Source organism: Apis cerana, linkage group LG6, assembly GCF_029169275.1.
Source record: "Apis cerana isolate GH-2021 linkage group LG6, AcerK_1.0, whole genome shotgun sequence".
In the NCBI taxonomy this organism is placed as follows: domain Eukaryota; kingdom Metazoa; phylum Arthropoda; class Insecta; order Hymenoptera; family Apidae; genus Apis; species Apis cerana.
Window position 1 is genome coordinate 2,358,863 of NC_083857.1, and position 21,130 is coordinate 2,379,992.

At 26.8% G+C, this 21,130-nt stretch overlaps 3 protein-coding genes across 7 annotated transcripts; 2 read left to right on the forward strand and 1 right to left on the reverse strand.

Annotated features, from left to right (window-relative positions):
- Positions 1-1,225: 1,225 nt before the first annotated feature.
- LOC107993501 (ubiquitin-protein ligase E3A) lies at positions 1,226-8,472 on the forward strand. 3 transcript variants are annotated; one of them, XM_017049948.3, is made up of 12 exons: positions 1,226-1,849; positions 2,597-2,732; positions 2,816-2,996; positions 3,838-4,203; positions 4,280-4,590; positions 4,690-4,887; positions 5,010-5,309; positions 5,365-5,565; positions 5,649-5,926; positions 6,007-6,223; positions 6,298-6,533; positions 6,667-8,472. In XM_017049948.3, exons 1-12 carry the CDS (start codon positions 1,803-1,805, stop codon positions 6,785-6,787), a joined length of 2,592 nt encoding a protein of 863 aa, XP_016905437.1. In that variant the 5' UTR covers positions 1,226-1,802; the 3' UTR covers positions 6,788-8,472. The 3 variants fall into 3 exon arrangements, with proteins under 3 accessions (XP_016905437.1, XP_061931987.1, XP_028520441.1); XM_062076003.1 differs by having other exon boundaries at positions 1,848-2,385; positions 2,542-2,732; XM_028664640.2 differs by lacking the exon at positions 1,226-1,849 and adding an exon at positions 1,942-2,427 and having other exon boundaries at positions 2,542-2,732.
- On the forward strand, positions 8,320-10,215 carry LOC107993502 (uncharacterized). Its single transcript, XM_017049950.3, has 4 exons — positions 8,320-8,475; positions 8,628-8,889; positions 8,976-9,229; positions 9,718-10,215. Exons 1-4 carry the CDS (start codon positions 8,320-8,322, stop codon positions 9,925-9,927), a joined length of 882 nt encoding a protein of 293 aa, XP_016905439.1. The 3' UTR covers positions 9,928-10,215.
- On the reverse strand, positions 10,208-20,937 carry LOC107993489 (chaoptin). 3 transcript variants are annotated; one of them, XM_062076002.1, is made up of 16 exons: positions 20,805-20,937; positions 18,670-18,958; positions 18,188-18,358; positions 16,879-17,354; positions 16,473-16,692; positions 15,991-16,301; positions 15,294-15,518; positions 14,960-15,181; positions 14,713-14,881; positions 13,980-14,512; positions 13,191-13,385; positions 12,784-13,068; positions 12,643-12,673; positions 12,323-12,360; positions 11,912-12,147; positions 10,208-11,720 (listed from the first exon to the last, which is right to left on the reverse strand). In XM_062076002.1, exons 1-16 carry the CDS (start codon positions 20,805-20,807, stop codon positions 11,429-11,431), a joined length of 3,696 nt encoding a protein of 1,231 aa, XP_061931986.1. In that variant the 5' UTR covers positions 20,808-20,937; the 3' UTR covers positions 10,208-11,428. The 3 variants fall into 3 exon arrangements, with proteins under 3 accessions (XP_061931986.1, XP_016905412.2, XP_061931985.1); XM_017049923.2 differs by having other exon boundaries at positions 12,323-12,436; positions 12,548-12,673; XM_062076001.1 differs by lacking the exon at positions 20,805-20,937 and adding an exon at positions 19,057-19,915 and having other exon boundaries at positions 12,323-12,436; positions 12,548-12,673.
- Between the last annotated feature and the right edge of the window lie 193 nt (positions 20,938-21,130).

Sequence of the window (21,130 nt, forward strand, 5' to 3'; positions counted from 1 at the left end):
CTGAAAATACAGTTTTTCTCTCAAAAACTTGAAATAAATTCAAATACAAGAGTAATTGCAATTATGCGATCATTAACCAAAAACATTTACTTTCCATCTTTTTTCTTTTTTTTTTCGTTACATTTTCCAAAAGTTAATCGACGTTAAAAATGTGATTCTAGAAAAATTCTCGTTCGACGCGTATGTTTAACGTTGTAATTAACAAGAAAATGACGAGAACGTGTATTCGAATGAAATACAGTCGGCGTACATATAGGAAGGTGTGACCGTAGGAGTGGCTTTATTCACATGTCTGACCAAATGCCATTGCTTGGCACCGATAATTTCAAATTCTTTTTCCCGTGAACTAATGATCTTCTATTCGCCTCTGTCTCTCATTTCAAAAATTCAATTTTTATTTCGAATTCGATAAAAATTATCGAAAGATTCCATTAATTTATCATCATTCTTCACTTTTTAAATTTATTTCTTATTTACTCATTATCAAATTCGTGAAAGAATTACATTTAATGCCGTTTATGATAATGCATATTAGATTTAGTATAAAATCGATATCGATATTTCTATTGAAAAATTATTATAAAATTTTTTTTAATCTTATTTTATTCTCCGGTTTATTAATAATTAGAATCTTAATAATATAATGGTAAATATCAATGCATTAAAAATGAATAGAATTTTTAAATAAAATAATAAAATAATTTAAATCCAACGTTAAATAAAATAGTAAATATAAATATATTTATATATTGTATATTATATTTTATATATTATATAAATATATTATATATTATTGTAATATAGATAAATTCCATTTGTTATTATTTGAAAAATGAATTATTTCATATGATTTACTTAATTAAAAAAGTAAATCAATGGAAAGAATATTATCTTTTATTTATTTTTAAAACAAATCTCTTCAAACAAATTTAAATATACATATATATATTTAGAATATATGAAAAAAATATTTATATATCCCGCTTTTATGCATATACCAATCGACTAAAATCGAATACTATTAAAAAATAATGAAATTAATATTAATTTTAAAATGAATCATTTAATTAAACAAAATTTTATCAAATTATAATAATAATTAATATTAATATGAATTGATTTATAAAAATCAATATTAATATTAATTAAAAATTAATTTTAAAAATATTACAAATACAGTTTTGCTTTGCGTACGATCTAGACTAGATATCACCGACTCATCGATAAATCGAAAAATATTACTATGCTCGATTAATCGAAAATCTCGAGTCACAGCTGGTCGTGGCCGTGTTGAACAGTAGACAGCAGATAAAAAAGTGCCACAAAATAATTATTTTTCTTTCTTTCTCAGTGTCTTAAAATTGACTTAAAAATCGTGTATCAACAGAATCAACAAATCACACGATTGACGAACATTATATGTTATATTTTCGTGTATACGGTGTTTACCTAACCTCGATTAAGCATTCGTTTCAAATTACAGACAAATATACTTCAAGCATATCATATATTTTCTCTTTTTCTTTTCTTCTATTTCTCTTTCTAATACTTTTCTATCTATTCACTCTATCTTTTTTTTTTCTTATTCTATTTTAAAGTATATACAGTAGTGCGTAATAAGTAATAAAACGTAACACGAATATCGTATCGTGGATCTGTCGATAAAAAAGTCTTACTAAATTTAGTGATATAGTGTATAAGTAGTTAACGAAATAGTAGAATAAGTAAAAAAAGCGATCGCGGTGAGATTTTATTATCGCGATAAACGGAAAGAAAGACAAAATTTCGAAGATACACGGTCTATGAACGCCAAGGGCCAAGGGGACCCTGGAGAAGATCACGCTTCCAGGTACATATCGATATTCTGTAGCGCTTATCGTCTAGAACTTTCTCATTACTGTTTCTCACTATTTTCTTTTATTACTAATTTCTTGAGAACAAGGATTTATTTACACATATCGCGAAACATAATATCGAAACGAATCTAAGCTTTGAATATTTTTAACTTTTTGTTTTGATATGACTCTATTCGTTTAAATTTAAACTTCAAAAAATTTTATTTTTTAAACTGTCATTTTTACTTAAACTGACAACATCGCAAATCATTGTTAATATGTCACAATCATGTGTTCTTAATTGAATAAATTATAAATATTGAAAACCACTTCTAATTTAATTAAATTCACTTCTTTTGTTTACTCTTTGACATCGTGATTTAACAGTATCCAAATTAGTATCTATTTTTATAACAAAATTTTTATTTTTTCGTTCTCAATATAAAAGAGAACTTTTGCGCATTTCAAGTGCAAAACATAAAACTTTAATTCTTTTTAAATATATACAAATTATTATAAAAGGATTTCATATCACAAACAAATTTTATAGGTTATGATTGTTCAAATATTAATAATATATTAATTAAAATCTGTAATTACTCTTTATATATTATAATAATTTTTCAATATTATAAAAAATTTCATAAATTTTATATTTAATATATATTTATTACATAATAATAATTTTTCCTTTATTTTGTTTTAGAATATCTATTACAATACAATATTGTAATCCCTACATTCTGTTATTAAATTATTAGGGGAGGAGCAAAGAGCCCTTGCAGCGACATGAAGCGTGCAGTTGCCAAAAAATTGATTGAACGATATTTTTATCAATTAACTGATGGATGTGGCAATCCTGATTGTGATAATCAAAATTGTGCATCTAGTGGCAAAGTATGTAATTAAAAACTATGTGAACATTTTTTTTCCATTGAAAAGTTTTACTATTAATAGAATTTATATTTTAAATATAACAGGTAACAAATCTCACACCAAATCAAGCTGCAGCACAAGCTATTCAATTATTTTCGCAAGAAGCAAGACTTTGTGATGGTACACAACCTAGTAAAGTAGCTCGAACAACTTTAGAACCTGGCCCAGCATCATTAGCTAAGAGTTTACCAGTTAAAAGTGTGAATCCGACATGTTCGGATGAAGGTATTGCATCAAATTCCAACATAAAACTTGTTCCTTCAACTACTGACATTTTAACACTTCCAGTAAAAATGGATATTTCTGTCGATACAAATGATTTGATGCATTATACATCTCAAACTTTAAAAAATAATAGTTTTCAAATTTCTCCCAAAAATGAATTACGAGATATAGAAATTTATAAAAAATTAACTTTAAACAAAAACTCAAATAATTTATCTTTCAATCATATGAATAATCACTTATATCAATTTTTCAATACAAATTATACCAATTCTATTTTACATAAATCGGATGAAAAAGCTTTTCTAAATATATTAAATAAATATAAAATTCGTATTCCAAATTATAACAACAATTCAATTACTAAACAAAAAAAACGTAAGAAAGTAAAAAAGTCATTTACACATAGAATGAATAAAAAACGTAAAAATAAATATTCTTCAAAAAAATTATCTTCTAGAAAACAATCTAGATCTTGTACAAGATATTGTTCTCATTTTGTTACAAAATTATTAATACTCAATTTATATCTTAAATATTTAGAAAAAGAAAGATACACAAAATATATTTCAAAAATTTAAAATATTTTTTAATAGAACTATATTTTACACAAAAAATTTAATAATAGTTGTTTATCAAATTCTTGTGTGGTTGCTATGTATATTTTAATAAATGTATTTAATTCTCATTTCTTGTTATTTATTTCTAATTTAATGTAATAAAAATAATTAAATAAATTTGCATAATGATGTATACATTAGTTTTATATTATTTTTAAATATTTTGATGAAATATAATGAAGTATAAAATATAAAGTATACAATTGTTCTATTGTCGACAGGAAAACAGGATCCATATCTTACAGAAGCAAAACTATTGGATATAATAGAAAGATGTAAATCAGAGGGATCTTATTCACTATTAATTCGTACATTGGGAGAGGTATTTTCATGTGCAAAGGCTTTGAGTCTTAGTTTTCAAAAAACAGTAAAAAATGACTCTCCCTTGGCTGCACTTCTTGATAGAGCTTCAGATAGTTTATTGAGACCACCTGGTGACATGGATAAAGAAGCAATCAGATCTATACAAGGAGAAGATAAAGAAGAAGACAGCAGTGAACCATCACCTACAGTTCCTAACAATGATGATACTAGTATTGATTTACCAGCTGTACGAAGAGCTTTTGCTGCTCTTTGGTCCTTACCAGGTAAAATAATATCTAATAAAAATATTGAATACTTATTATGAATACATGTAATTTCTTTTTTTTTTTTTATATTTAGGAGAAGTATTTAAGTCTGCTTTGGTTAATGCACTAGTCACTTTGGCAGACAATATTGAATTAGACTTGAGAGTATTTCGTATTATGCCAGGAGATAATATGGATAGTTTATTAAACGTATTTTTAATTGTATTTGAAATTCCTATGCTTGGAAACAGTGAATATTTAGAACTTGCTCTTCATATGCTTTGTAAAGCACTGAGCTGTTTTCCTATTGTGGCACAAGCTAAATTAGCACGTGTATGGGCTAAACATTGTAAATCTCGACTTCCAAGTATTTTACAAGCTCTACAGGAATTAATAACTGTTAAGGTATTGTTATTTGATAAAATTGAAAAATTTTATATTAAATTATTATTTTTCGAATTATTGAATTTTACATAAAATAAAGAAATATTGTTATTTATTCAGGTAATAGGAGGTTCTTTTACACGAGATTATTGCGTTCAAGATGCAGACACTATTACTGCACCCACAAAAGTTATGAAAATTTTATATTATGCAAGTATGTTAGCTGGTGAGTTAGATGAACCTGATTTAAATATAGATGATGATGGTGAATCTACAAGTAATGACAAATCTGGAAGATCTTTATCACAAATTCCTCAGGTGAAATTACAAGAATTATTACAAATTATTAATTAAAGTATTATTAAAATTAATTTATATATAGTTATACAGTTATATTTAACAATAATAATATGTATTTTATATTTATATTTTATATACAGGATCCATTAGCTAAAGAATTAGGAATTACTGCACTAGATGCACGGAAACCATTTATACCTTTCACTGATTTTTATAATGAACCACTTAGTGATGCAATAGAAATGGACAAGGACTTTGCATATTATAAAAGTGAAGAACCTATGAAATTTAGTTTTATGAATTATGCTTTTATCCTCACTCCCGCTACAAAAACACTCGGTTTATATTATGATAATCGCATTAGAATGTATAGTGAACGTCGAATGAGTTTTCTACAAACAGTCGTTGGACAGCCAACTAACCCTTATTTAAGATTAAAGGTTTGTACATCTTTCTATTTTTATTATAACTTGTATTAATAATTGTCTAAAATAGGTGAGAAGGGATCGTTTAATAGATGATGCATTAGTCGAATTGGAAATGATTGCTGTAGAAAATCCATCTGATCTTAAGAAGCAATTAGTTGTTGAATTTGAAGGTGAACAAGGAGTCGATGAAGGCGGAGTTTCCAAAGAATTCTTTCAATTGATTGTAGAGGAGATATTCAATCCTGACTATGGCATGTTCACAACTCAGGTAATTTTTTAGCTTTTATTGATTATAAACTAAGAAAAAATAATTTAAAAATACAAAAATTATTTTATATAAAATATTTATAGGAAGATACACAAATGACATGGTTTAATCCAACATCTTTTGAAAGTGATGCACATTTTACGTTAATAGGCGTTGTTCTTGGTCTTGCAATATATAATAATGTAATATTAGATGTACGTTTCTCTATGGTGGTTTATCGAAAATTGCTTGGTAGAAAAGGATGTTTTGCTGATTTAGAAGATTGGAGTCCCACGCTATATCGAACATTAAAGGAATTGATGGATTATACCGGAGATGATATGCCAGACACATTTATGCAAACTTTCAGAGTAGCTTACAAGTAACTTATTAACTAGATCAATAATTATTGAATAAATCCTATTTAATTAATATTATAACATATAATATCCTCTTCTATAGAGATGTTTTTGGTTCAATATCTTTTCATGATTTAAAACAAAATGGTGACGAACTATTTGTAACGCAAGAAAACAAAAAAGAATTTGTAGATCTCTATGCAGATTTTTTACTTAATAAATCAGTAGAAAGACAATTTAAAGCATTCAGACGTGGATTTCAAATGGTTACAGATGAAAGTCCGCTTGCATTACTTTTTAGACCCGAAGAAATCGAACAAGTATGTTTATATTATTTATAATTTGTTTATTGCATTTTATTAAGAATTATTTTTAATCAATGTTCCATTTACAGCTTGTTTGTGGTAGCAAAGTTTTCGATTTCGCGGAATTAGAAGCCGCTACAGAATATGAAGGTGGTTATACCGTTGATAGCAAAGCAGTACGTAACTTCTGGCGTGTAGCACATTCACTACCACCGGAAAGTCAACGAAGACTTCTTCAATTTACTACTGGAAGCGATAGAGTGCCAGTTGGTGGTTTATCAAGGTTAAAAATGGTTATTGCTAGACATGGTCCAGATTCTGACAGGTAAATTTTTTTTAAATAAATTTAAATTCATATTATACCACCATTATTTTTTAATATTATGTAATAGCTAAAATTTATAATTTTATATTATTTTAATTAAATCATATAACAAATGTTACATATTATATTTTAGATTACCAATAGCCCACACATGCTACAATGTATTATTGTTACCAGATTACAGTACAATAGAGAAATTACAAGATCGTCTGTTAAAAGCAATCAATTATTCGAAAGGTTTTGGCATGTTATAAGTGTGTATAAAAGCTTTGATATCTTTCCCCAGTCTTTCAGAGTATATTGAATTCTAATTAAGAGTTCGAAATTCTATCCTTTTGTCCTGCTATAAAGATGTATTTATTCGAAATTTATGCAAACGCGTGGAAATGTTCTGCTTTCGTAAAATAATTTGAAAAAAAAAATGAAAAAAATTATCCTCTAATAATACCTCGCAATCGTTGTCCTCCAATGTTTATTTTCCAAGTTAAAAAATTAGAATTGTTTTACAAAAAATAATACCAAATTTTTGCGATAATATGCTTTGAAATTTTCTTGCACCTCCGTGTTATTTAAGGCGCCAAAGCAAATTAACGCATTTCAACAAGTCTTGCCAAGTTGTTTGATAACTTGCACTTTTTCTGCACTTTATTATCAATATGAAAAAAGAATATTTTATTTCATTTCCAAATCAGCTTTTACAAATTGGCTGCTACAATTTATCTCATTAATTTTAATCGTAAAAACAGAAAGAGATGCAGCATAATGAAATGCATACAGCTTAAAAATAATAGTGAGATGCGCGACTGTGATGAGTGTGAAAATGGACCGAAAATAATCGGTCAGAATTTGTAGAGATATACGTATCATAGATTTAGTGAATCCTATAGTTGGTACTCGATGCTGCAAGGAAAAGCCGAGAAACACCCCTTTTGACGTTTATCGTCAAGTTGTACACAAGACATTTTATATATTACAAAAAAAAAAGCAGAATCAGGATTGCTAAATCTTTTTTCTTTCATGTTTGTATGTAACTCTTTGTTTTTACATCACATTTTATCTTGATACATAAGTATCAAATATATATGTGTAGTGTATTGAAAGTCGTGGTACAAGTCATAATGAGGCTGTTTATTGTATAAAAGTATATCCAAATATGTATGTAGAATAACAATTTCTTATACAACTAAGTTTTCGAAAAAATCAAGTTTATTTGACAAAAGTACTTGACAAGATATTCCAAACTTGATTTTCTCAAAAACGAAGTCTTTAAAAATTTTTTCACATAAAATCATCCTTTTTTGACTTTTATCATGATTTTCGATATACCTTATATATATGAATATATATAGATACGTATACATATAACACTTGGGAATGAATTTGTATAAACGTTTGTAATCAGCGGCTTTCTTAAAAAAGTACTCTATGTTGTCGGTTGTCTTATTGTTAGTCACATGACAATATATAAAATAAAGTTCTAACGAGTATGTAAATTTGTGCGCCATTTATTTTAGTAATGTATAGGAACATAAGAAATCTACATATGTACGAAACCAAAAATAATCGAATTTAAATGAATCTCGTATATATACTATGTTGTCAAGTGATATTAGGTGCAATTGATAATTTCATCGTATTTTCATTTTCAAAGCAAACATCTCCTCTCAGGATGAATAGAAATGAAAATTAATTAATATTTACGCCGCTATTACGATCAAGAAGAACAAATTATAACTGGTGTTACATTGTACATGTATTGTGCCGTATTAAAAGAAAAATCAAGATTATGTGTACTGAAAGTGATCAATCTACGATCAATCGTGTATCCTGCTTCTTGAATATGAACGATTCACAGAACCAGAACAATTTCGATTTTGTACCAAAGTCTGATTATAATGAGAAATTGCATCTGGAAAATAAATGTCTTTTTCATAATCAACAAGTAAATGAAAAATAATATAATCCAGATAGATATCCTTTTATTTATATACATATTCTTTTTTTATCTTTTCTATCTTTTTTTTCAATTGTATTTCTCATTTATCTTAATTACTTAAAAAAAAATATATATATATATGTTGTACGTTTAAATAGTTTCTTGAAGGAGAAAAATGTGGAATAAGAAAACGATGCACGATAAATTCGTTAACATGTGATCATTGTTCATCTTTTGGTGAAAAATTAAAGTCAAAAACAGATGGAAATTTAGATGAAAAATCAGGCGATTGGAAATATGATGAAAAATTTATAAAAGATTCTATAGAAAATATACAAGAACCTACTGAATGGAAATGGAAAAATCCTTATAGTATTTCCGATTTTGATAGATCGAAGTATTGTCGACACAACTTTACAGGTAAATGTTATAAAATTTAATCACAACTTTTATTAAAGAAACAAATATGTCAATGTATTAAATATTAAATTTATTTTTTGTTAAAGAAAATGATTTTACTACGAATTTATTACGTGATTTGTGTGACAAAGATAGTCGTTTCAAAATTCCTTCAAAAATTGATAACAACAAAAATATTTTGTATAATTTTCGTGAATATTTGGTCAATTATCAAGCATCTTGTGGTATTCCACGAACAGAATATTCTTTTCTGGCTCTTATTAGTATGATGGGTCGAGCAACAGGTCGATCTCTTCTTGCATTATTGTACGTCATGTTGAACATTATACCTGTTATGGAGGTATTATCTAATAATTGAATTATTATAAATTTTTTTTATTGGGTTTGATTAATTGCACTACTCAAAATAATTAAAATTATGTTTTCTTAAACATTTTTCCTAGTATTAAATAATATATTGTACTTATATTTTTTTTCATAAATTATTTTATACTTTTATTTTACTTTATTTTAATTATTTTGAGTGATATATGATAAATTTTAATTAATATTAATAGTTTTTCATGAATTTTTCATTTCAATAAATAATTATATCATAACTAATGGAGTTATGTACATATGTATATTCTAAATTATAAAATTAAATATTTTTTAATTTCAAAAATAATAAAAAAAAGTACAATATTTTAAAAAAAAAGTATTCAAAAATTTGTAATACTTTTTTACAATTATTTGTAAATTTTTAATATATATTTAAATATTTATAAAATATTTAATACTTAAACATATATGTATAAATGATAAAAACGATAAAATCACATTTTCTAGGTATTCCTATATTTATTGCGATTTGTTCTGGACAAAGTTATTAGTATAAACAACTGTAAGGATTTCCGGCAAATGATGACTCAATGTGTAATATTTATAACAGAATTATTCAGTGTTTATATATGTCTATTATTTATATTCGGTTTTATTATCTTACCGATTGTACACATAGTATTTGACATAGTAGCAAAGATTATGTTTTATTATTAATGGAAAATAATATTTACGTATAATTGAATGATATTACAAACTATAATTATTGAGAATTGTTTATACATGTATAATTAAAAAATTTTCATTATATTATCTTTAGATCAAATTTAGTTTTATTTTCTAACTTATTGTTATCAAAATCTTGTAAAGAACATCATATGTATGTATCCTTTGAAATTTTTATATTCATATATAATTTTCTTTTAATTAAATCATTTTTTTGCATATTATTATAATATTTTTGAGGATAGAATATTATAAATAATAAAAGCATATATCATAGTATTCGGTGTAATTTTATTAAAAAATGCATTAACAGCATATACTTTAAAGGAAATATTTTTGTTTTTTAAACAGATAATAAAAAAATTTCTGCTATCGAATTAATTTTAGATTAGTAATATTATTTTTTGAAATCATAATAATCATGCATTAGATTAATAATCATTCATCAGTTTTTTAAACATTCGATTTTTTGTTTTGAATTACTTGTGAAACATATTAAATATTTTCACTGTCAAGCTAAGATTTTTTGGAAAATCATAAAAGAGAAATGTTTAAAATTTCGAAAATATTTTTTGTTTAATCTTCACTTTTTTTAAAGATTCTATCATAATTATCATCTAATTTTTTTTTTTTTTACAAGTTCTTAGTTTGACAATAATATAAAATATGAAAGAAAAATCCTGTTACTACATGATATTTATACATTGTATAACAATCGCAACAAATGCACCGATAATTATAAACAAAGAATAAAACTTCAATTCCTATTAATGCAACGGATTCGTGTATATCGAAAAAAAAAAACATATCAAATGTTTTTCTAGTACGATCGATCCGTAATCAGTCACTTTGTACGAGTATCTGAACAATTGATCCAACAGTCTCATTGATTCGAAGCGTGCTGCTTTAAATGGAAGGAAGTGCAAAAATTTGTATTTCCTCTGATATATTTAATTAAAGTGCAAATTCAATTTAAAATTATTTCATTATGTTCAAAAAATGTTCATATTTGATGTTATTTAATATAAAACAATACTATCGAAAGAGAGTATATTAAATATAAACAATCGTGAATATAATCATATTCATATTAATCACTAGATTATATACATCAATAAATAATTGTTATTAACGATGATAAATAAATAAGGAATTAAAACGATGTACTTAACCTATTATAGTTATTTAATTAAATATGTCATAAATATTGATATTTACCAATATTTCAATAACCCTTTAATATATGTAATAATATAACTTCATAATCATTTACATTCACAAAACATAACTACAATTAATATCTATTGACAAATAAATGTGATCATATTCACGATACATTATTCCTTTTTGAAATAAAATAGAATAGAGGTTAACTTTACTTTGATAAATGATAAATCACATGTTTGCACTTCAAATTATTATGCATTTCGAGGAAAGGAAATTTGTTGAATGATCGTGATCACATAAAATACAAATACATAAAAAGTAAGATCTAATAAGTAATCATTGCAAAAATAACGAAAAGGAAGACAACGAGATAATGAGGTGTATGAATATAAGTCGCAGTTCCCCATCCACATTCAAGATCTGTTTTCAATGCTTCTAATACTGACATATTATTCTTATTTAAGCAAAATGATTCGCGTAAATCGTCATCCCAACCATTGTCCCAGCAATCGAATTCATCATCTTCTTCATCTCGTTCGATATTTTTAAATTCACTATAGGTAGTGCAACGATCCTCTTGATATTGTCTATGTTTTCTCTGCCAGGTTTCCATCCATCTATAAAAAACATTTTTTCTCGAAAATTTAAAAGTAAATATTACTAGAAATATTAAAAATAAGTAATTAGAACGAAGAAAAGTTTATTTTATTAATTATTGATATTATAATATCGATTTATAATATAATTATGTATAATAATTATTAAAAAATAATATATACATAAATTAATAACAGAGTTAGTGACTTACCCAATGTCGCAATCACAAGTAAAATAGCTTCCTCTCACCGTGAGTTTCAACAGAAATCGTTTTCCTGGCACGCCTGGTTTGTATCCATTAGATGGATTGTGAAGCGTTCGCACGTCATTATGGCGAAGATGAACCGTCACATTTCTCACCCATTCTGCATTATCAAATATTTGCTTAGGCACGGTATTCACACTCGTGTTGAACATTCCAAAATGCAAATGTGGATTTCTTATACCCTAGGATATAGATATGAAAATCAATTTTTTAATTAATTGATTATAATTCTTAACTAATAATTATATCGAGTTAATAATTAATAATTTATTGCAATATTTTTGAATTTGTCTTCTATTTCTTTTTGTCCATTAAAGAGTACATTTAATAATAAAAAAATCAGAGTTAGATACATACTCGCAATATATCCGAGTCTACATTCTTTAATGCTCGACCTGTCAACGTAATATTAAATAATTTATTAGGAAACTTTCCTTTCATTTCTTTTTCCAAATTCGTATCATTTTGTACCTACAATAATATGTAAAATTTTTTAATCAATGCTAATATTTAATACTTTATAAAAAAAATTTTAAAAAAATAGCAAAGAATAACTTCTTATTTATAATATTTCACACGTACATCAATGACTAAATGCCTTAAGCCGTGATTATATTCAAGAATGTTGGGAAAATTAAAATTTTTCACACCATTGTAAGCAGTTATATATAACTTACGAAGTTTTGTAGCTTTACAAAGTGCTCCACTCTAATTAAAAAAAAAAAAATTTGATTTTAATAGAAGAAAATATATTTTAATTTTATAATTTAATTTCATTATTCTATTGTATTTAAATTTTTTTGATGTAAGAAACTTACTTCGAATGTCAATAAAGATAATCGTCGTATATCCAATTCCTCAAGGCTATCTGCGATACCTAAGAAACTAGTATTGGTAACAGCCGTGATTGGATTATCGGCTAAATTAAAAGTTTTTAACTCAGGTAGAGTGTGCGTGATCAATGGTACCACTGTTAGATCGTTGGCACTCAGATCTAAATAGTGAAGAGACGTTAAATTCGATGCCATTTCCGGTGGTATCGATGCCAACTCATTATGTGCCAAGTACAACGTTTGCAATCGTCTTAATGGCAATTCTGGCACCTTTAAAAAATATAGATATTCTTTTCAATTACGATTCTTTTCAAATTCAGATTATTTTCAGTGAATGTGTTTATATAATATATAATAAAGATATAATAAACACATATTTAAATAATACGTACACTTAAAAGCGAAATGTTGCTTAAATCAAGATATAAAAGCGAGTCCTCTAAGCCATGAAATGTTCTTCCACGTGATTCCAAAAGTAATTGTTTATTGTGACTCAAGTCTAGATGAGTTAGATATGATAAATCAGAGAATATCCCGTCGTCGAGCCTAACCAATCGATTGTATGATAAATCTAACCATGTCAAACTCTGAAATGAACAGAAATTCGAATTGTTTTTTCGTGTTTTAACGTGTGAATTAATTTTAAAGAAATACAAATTTCACTTTTATACATTTATAATAACTTATTTCTTTTTGAAGAAAATATAAAGTTTAACGATTAAATTTTTCTAAGTTATACCAGATATTAATATATTCATGAAACTCTTAAGAGAATCGTCTAAATTCTTAAAGTTAAGTTAAGAAGCTAAAACGAACACAAAAGTTCTTATGCAAAAATATTTATTTGTTAAATTATAAGCAAATTTAAGTTTGCATTGGATGAAAGCAGACAAAGATAGAGCAAGATGTCTGTTTGACGTAAAGCTGTCTCATTCTATTTTCATCTTCATCTAACCTCAATAACTAATAAATAAGTCTCGTTTGTATCGATTTTTTTGTTTACTTTAACTTTTAGAATCAATCCTTCGAAGATGTTCCACAAATATATATTAACACCTTATACTTTTCAAGAAAAAAAGTATAAGACGATAAAATTATTTAAAAGCTAATTTATAATGAATTTATTCATTTGATATTTTATTCATGAATTAAAATTTATTTCTAGAATATATCAAACTGACTCGTAATCTAAATATGGCGTCAGTAGTATGGATTCCCGAGAGAGTGTTCCAAGACAAATCCAACATGGATAAACTAGCAGCTGCTGAGATAGACATGGTTTTTGTGGGTAATCTCATAAATTGATTATGAGACAGATCCAAACTCTCGATATTAGCTTCGGAAAACATATTATCCGGCAATGTTCTCAGCCTATTATGAGAAAGATCAATGATCCTTAGCTTCTTCAATGGTCTAAATGCCTCTGCTGGGATGTCCATGATATTGTTCCAAGAAAGGAAGAGCACTTGGATATTTTTCGTGTTTCTGAAGCAATCGAAGTCGATTTCCATCAGTTCGTTGTGACTAAGGTCAAGCCATTGCAAGTGTGGCATATTTCCAAAGACACCTTGAGTTACGTTTGTCAGTTGGTTATGAGCCAGATAGAGATGTGTTAACGAGAATTCCACTGGCTTGAAATAATACTTCATTATATCGGATATATTGTTGTAGCTGAGGTCGAGAACTTTGATGTTCGATTGAATTGTTCCGCCGACTGCAATGCGATGTAAAATTAAAATTCTAATTAAGCAAGTCTTGAATTCTAATCCATGCGTCTGATATTTGCGTGCACCATCGATGCAAGATTATTATTTTAAATTAAAAAACAACATTCGATTTCTATCGTATATTATAAAATTTACAAAAAATTCGTTTAAACATGATTAGTTCAAAGAAATTCCACGATAAACTTACTGGTGGTCGGTGGCGTGAATGTGGTACTGTTAATCCATAATTTCGGGATTTCGTTATGGCTAGCGTTCACTTTGAACGACGACAACGTTCCTACTTGGTCGAACGAAGCGAAATCGAACTCGATCAGATCGTTATACGCGAGATCAAGATATTCCAGATCTGGTAAATTCTTCAATTTAAATAATTACAATTTTACCTGATTATTCGATATTATCGTGAAACGTTACATAAATTTCAATAATATTACCTGGAAGGCTTCATCCGTGATATCCTTTATTTTGTTGCCTCGCAAATTAATATATTTCAACAGTTTCATGTTCATAAATGCTCTCCTCTCGATTTTATCTATAGCGTTGTCCTCTAAATTTATCATAGTTAATTTTGGCAGGTCGACGAACGTATGAGTTTGGATCGTTTTAATCATATTAAACGAGAAATTCACTTCTTCCAGATAGGAATGTATATCGCCCTGAATTAATTTTTACCGACGTTAAGTAAACGTAATATTAATAATTTTGGTCGAATCGATAACAAATTGAGTTGAAACAAATTAAATTAAAGAAAAATCATATACTCTGTACCTGAAAAGTCCCTTTTCTGATACTATCGATTTCGTTGTCCTGCAATTCCATTCGTTTAATCCTCTTCAGAAAATGAAAAGACGTGTCCGGTAGTGATTTAATTTTATTGTTGCTAAAATCAAAATGTTGTAGATTCGTCAGGAATTTAAATGGCGCTTTCGGTATTTCAGAAACGGAAGAAGATAGAGCGTGAGACATTCTCAATGTTAGAAGCGAATGGCCGACCTGAGGAAATTTGAAACTGATGAGAAATTAAAGTTTATTCTTTTTTTTTTTCTATTATAATTTTTCGTTTAAATGATATAATAAGTAAACAAAAATCTCATTTGATTAATTCGTTATGATAAAAATTCAAATTCCAATAATATGAAGTTCATATATGTATACAGTTTGTTACTTGCTCTATACATAATTCTATATATATAATTCTTTATAATAGAAGCCTTCTATCGGAATTATCCATGGATCTTTAACTTGGGAATACGATTCGAATCTAGTTCAATTAAATATTAAGCTAAATTAACTGAATCTTGGATTAAGATTTTGTATGGTTGCTCGGTTAGCAAGTTGGTAGTTTGAGAGCGCAAAGAAAGAATAAACAATTATGTATAGCATATATAACACGTAATAATATCATTTTATATACTTGAATTTCAAACCCTTTGGAAAGAAAATATTGCAAAACAAATGGAATTACCTCGGAGAAAGCTTCGTCTTCTATTGTGGATATCGAATTTTCAGAGAAATCCAGATATTTGATTCCACGTACATGCATGAAAGCATGACTTTTGATGGCGTTCAGATTACTTTTCACAATACGAAGCTCTTTGATATCCATCCCGTATTCCATAAAATTATCTGGGGATAACGTCGACTCTGGTATTCGTGAGATAGAAAGGAATCGCATATTCCTCATTTGTCGAAGATCTTGAAGTGACACCACGCTGTTTTCTTTCCCGCTCAAGTCCAGATTATACAAAGAATATTGGAAACCATTAAATACTTCGGCTAATAACAAATACAGAATCGACATATATAAATATACAAGGATTAAGATTAATATTAATTTTAAAAATGATGAAGCATCAAGACGTGCATTAGGCACGTTTTGAAAATAATAGAATTGGAAGAAGTAAATTATTTGCAGAATTATATATAAATAATTTTATATTATTTTACCCGGTGAAAAGGTTTGAATCTTGTTTTCACGGAAGATTAAAGTGCGTAGAAAATCGTATTCTTGGAAGATAGGACTTGGAAGTAACGTAATATTATTTCCCGAGAGATCCAGCAATTCGAGAGACGATTCCAAACCAACGAAATTAGATGAATCGATCTCCAATAGATCGCAATCGCTCAAATAAAGTTCCCGTATTCTCGAATCTCTAAACGTACCCTCCTAAAACATACTCGATTCAAATTTCTAATAAGATGCTTTTCTAGAATAATAAAACAAAGGGGACAAATTGTCGAATTTCTAAAATTTTTAAAATACAAATTTAATCAAGAATTTCGTAATTAAAAGGAATGCATTTAAAAAATATACTCGAGCAAACTCGAAATTGTAATATTTTGGAAATCCTACCTCGATCATCGTTAAAGGATTACCATCCAAATAAGTCCTGTTGACTTTTAAAAAGTGCTGAAAATCACGAGACATCAGAGTTTCGATTTGATTGTAATCCAGACGCAATATATCGAGAGACATCTGAAGTCCCTTGATTTCTGACTCCAGTTGGGGGTTCAACATTTTCGATATCCTGTTATAGCTAAGATCTAACACCTTCATCCGCTTCAATGACGATAATTGCGCGTAAGGTATGTGTGTCAATTGATTTCCGTTCAGATACAGATGTATCAGATGCGCCATGCCATCTCTGAATACGGAAGGATCGATTTCCTTCAGATTATTGTCACGTAGGTCGAGCATATCCAAGTAAGTGAGACCCGCGAACGCGTCTGCTGGAAGTTTGTCGATCGCATTACGCCCCAATCGCAATTTTTGCAAGGAATTCTCGAGACCACGCCAGTTGTCTGAGGCGATCTTTGATATTTTGTTTCCTATACAAAGGAGATCGAAATCATTCGTGTTTTTTTCTCTCTTTCAGATTTTTAATCACTTATTTGCTGCGATATATATAATTAAAAGAAATTTTAATTCTTGCATTTGCAACCTCTGGTAAAAAAAATTAGAATCACTCGCAATTTTCAATATTGCTTCGTGTTTTTTAAATAAAATTTAATAGTCTGGACGGAATTTAATTACAAATTTTAATAATTCGTATTATATAATATTTTATCTTATTTTTTTATAATGGGGCGTATGAACGAGAAAATTTCTGTATATAACGAAAATATCGTTTATAATTTGTATGATAAGTAATTGAGCCAATGCAAGATTTGAATTCTCGAATCTCGAACAATGAATAATTAAATTGGATTAATATTTCTTGATCTGTTAAAGGATTAAGACAAAAATTATGTAAGAGTGTTTAAAAAAAGAAGTAAATTTTAAGTTTTGTAATAAATTAATATAAATTGGATACATCAAACAAGTAAAAGAGTTATATTGCTACGTGATAATTAATAAAAATTATTAAACAAATATCGTTCAAAAAAAATTTTACTAAAAAATACGAGAAATGTTGAAAATTGTAAAATAATTCTAATTTTTTGAACAGTAGACACTTATTCGTTGATTGAATTTAATAAATGATTCTTTCATTTTGGTATTTAATATGATATTTTTACATATTTTTTTCGACATGTACAAAGGATTCGTATTATTCCATTATCGATCAAATAGTATTTATTGTTATTTTCTATCATAAATTTTTCGAAGGTGATATTAAAAATATTAAAAAAAAAAAGAAGAAGAAAAGAAGAGAGGATACCTGTTAGATCAAGAAGTTGTAATTTCTGCAAATGTCTGAATGACTTGCTAGGAATTTTTTCCAGCCGATTGTAGGGTAATTCGAGCTCCCATAACGATCTCTCAAGCCCTAGGAAAGCTTCGTCAGGGATGTCAGCCAAGGGATTATGTTTGATTCGTAGTTTGTACAGACCTGAGAGAATGACGTGAATGTAAGAATTGCATCCTACGTAAGAATGCACAGAGTAACATAATCGACGATACACGGTCATTGCTCTTTAATCCCTACACGTATTATTCTTTTCTCTGATCGACGATCTTTTCCATAATTCTAGTATAAGATAATATAATGAAATATAATGAAATGAGATCATGAATAATTTACATTTTGAATTATTTTTAGAAAAAATATCGTGAAAAAATTAATTGATTTTGATATGAAAAAAAAAAAAATTCTTTTAAAATTTTATTTCGCACGTTGTTAATTATTCTCGATTTATATACCTGTGTTCATGAGAAACTGTGGTTGCAAGAACATCAATCCATTGTTCTCCAATTGTAGCATAAACACCTTGGAAGAATTTATTGGCAGAGGTATCCGCGGCATTGGTACGTTGTAACAGGTCACTATACCCAAATCAGGAATGGCTTTGGAGCAAGTACAAAGGGGGTTGAAGAAACACGGTGGATATTGCACTGGAAGTTCGTGCATCCGAGCCAAGGATGCCCACATCATCAATAATAGAGTAAAAATGACCAGCACGTAACCCATTTTTATTATTATTTTCAAATTCTGTAATGATATAATAATTAAAAAAATAATAAATATTTTTTCTGCTTAAATTTTCTCAACTCGTTAACTTTTTTTCTTATAGCAATATTATGACTTACTTAAAATTAATCAAATGTTATCATCGTAAATTACAAATAAATTTCGATAATATCTGTATATAGATATTATATAAATGGTCATTTTTAAATATCAAAATGTTTAAATAAATTATTTAATTGTATAACTATAATTATTATTGAGTTTAAATAATTTATCTTATAAAAAAAATTTAGTTTTATAAAATATATTATCTCATTAAATACAATAATCTAATTCCACGATGACGTCAATTTCTTTTTTTTTTTTTTTGATTGAAGAAAAAAACCAATATACATTCGTCATATATAATCAGTTTTTCACAAACAAGCCAATTATTAGTTATAGTCTAATCTTTTTAATATTGACGCACGTGGTTTATATCTATAGTGTACTATTAATGTGGTAGTAAAAAAATTGTTTGGACAATTCATTAGATTTTCTTTATTAATTTTAAAAACGATATTATAACATTTATGTTAATAGAAAGATACGCTTGAAACAGATATTTGTTTCTTATGAGCAAATAAATTTAAAAAAATAATAATACAGTCTATAATGATTTCCAGCATTTTTCAAAATTAATGCAAATGTATTCCAATTTTGCATATATATCCTTCTTAATGACATAAAAGATCAATCATTATGAATTTTTTTTTCTAGAAATTTAACTAATTTATATAGAAAATAGATATGGTAATATACATATAAAAAAATAAATCAAAGAAATTGAAATTGTTTGAAAATAGAAAGATTTTTCCATAAAAATGACTATTACGTTAGATTTAGAAAATGCATAAAAATATTACGATATAATTTAATTAATAAAAGAATCATTTTTTATTTCTATTTTAAGAATAAAAATATTGCTAATTGCTATGTTAGATTTAAAATTATTTTTAATATTTTTAATATTTTAAACTTATACAATATAGTAGCAAAAAATTTTGAAAAACAATTTTTTTTTATATATTTATATTAGTTTTTTATTTCTTTGAAATTTTATTTTTTAATGACACAAAATTTAATGACAACAAATTTTGAAAAACAATTTTTTTTATATATTTATATTAGTTTTTTATTTCTTTGAAATTTTATTTTTTAATGACACAAAATTACAAAACTAAAACTAGTTCTACAAACTACAAAATAAAAATAAAAATTAGCAAATATTAATAAATTAAAAGGAAATTTATGGACGCTTGTTTACAAATGCTAAAAAAAAAAAAAAAAAAAAAAGTAAAGAAAACTATGATATTTGTCAGAAATTACTATTTATATAATTATTTATACAATAAAATTTATATCAGATTTTAATAAAGATTTACAAAAATCGACATATCTTAAGAAATTGGATTTATATCGTATCATTGTACTTTTCGAAAACGTCGATTCTGTTGCATTATATATACGCTAAACAAAATTTTTCCTCAACTGACAATTAGAAATTGAATCCAAAAATTTACTATAAACATACAATTTAGGAATCTTTTATATCTTATCATCCAACAAACTAATTATCAACTAAACACTGTATTCCTGGTTGTGCAAAGGTCAAATATTTAAAAAAAAAAGAAAAAAACACCGAACGTGAAATCACTACCTTATTCAATTTTTATTTATATTCAACATCTCTTTTATCATGAACACATTAGATCCTTGATGCCACACAAATTTTTTATTTTTCTCTTTTTCATAATTTAAATAAAGTTCCGTAATGTTTCACTGCCCTTTGCACATCCACGATTTAAACAATAAATAGAAGATTTACCATATTTCCTTGGACCAAGAGAACACTATCAGTTCGTCAATCGTAGCTCGCGATGATTGCACTGAAAATTTTACTAGCTAAGTGGCCGCTGCCACCCTATGTAATAGGGCTTCGGGAGTGCCGTCAGTTTCAGTGCTTCTCTTTACCCGATTATAAGGACAATATTCCATTAGGCAGCGAATGAAAATAGTCATGCAAAACTTTAGTAAACGTTCAAATTATGCCTATATATAATTATATAGGAGTATAGAGGCACGTGAGGCATAATGATAATTTTATTTATCGGATTTTATCCAGCTATAAATGTATTTTCATATCTTTTGTAT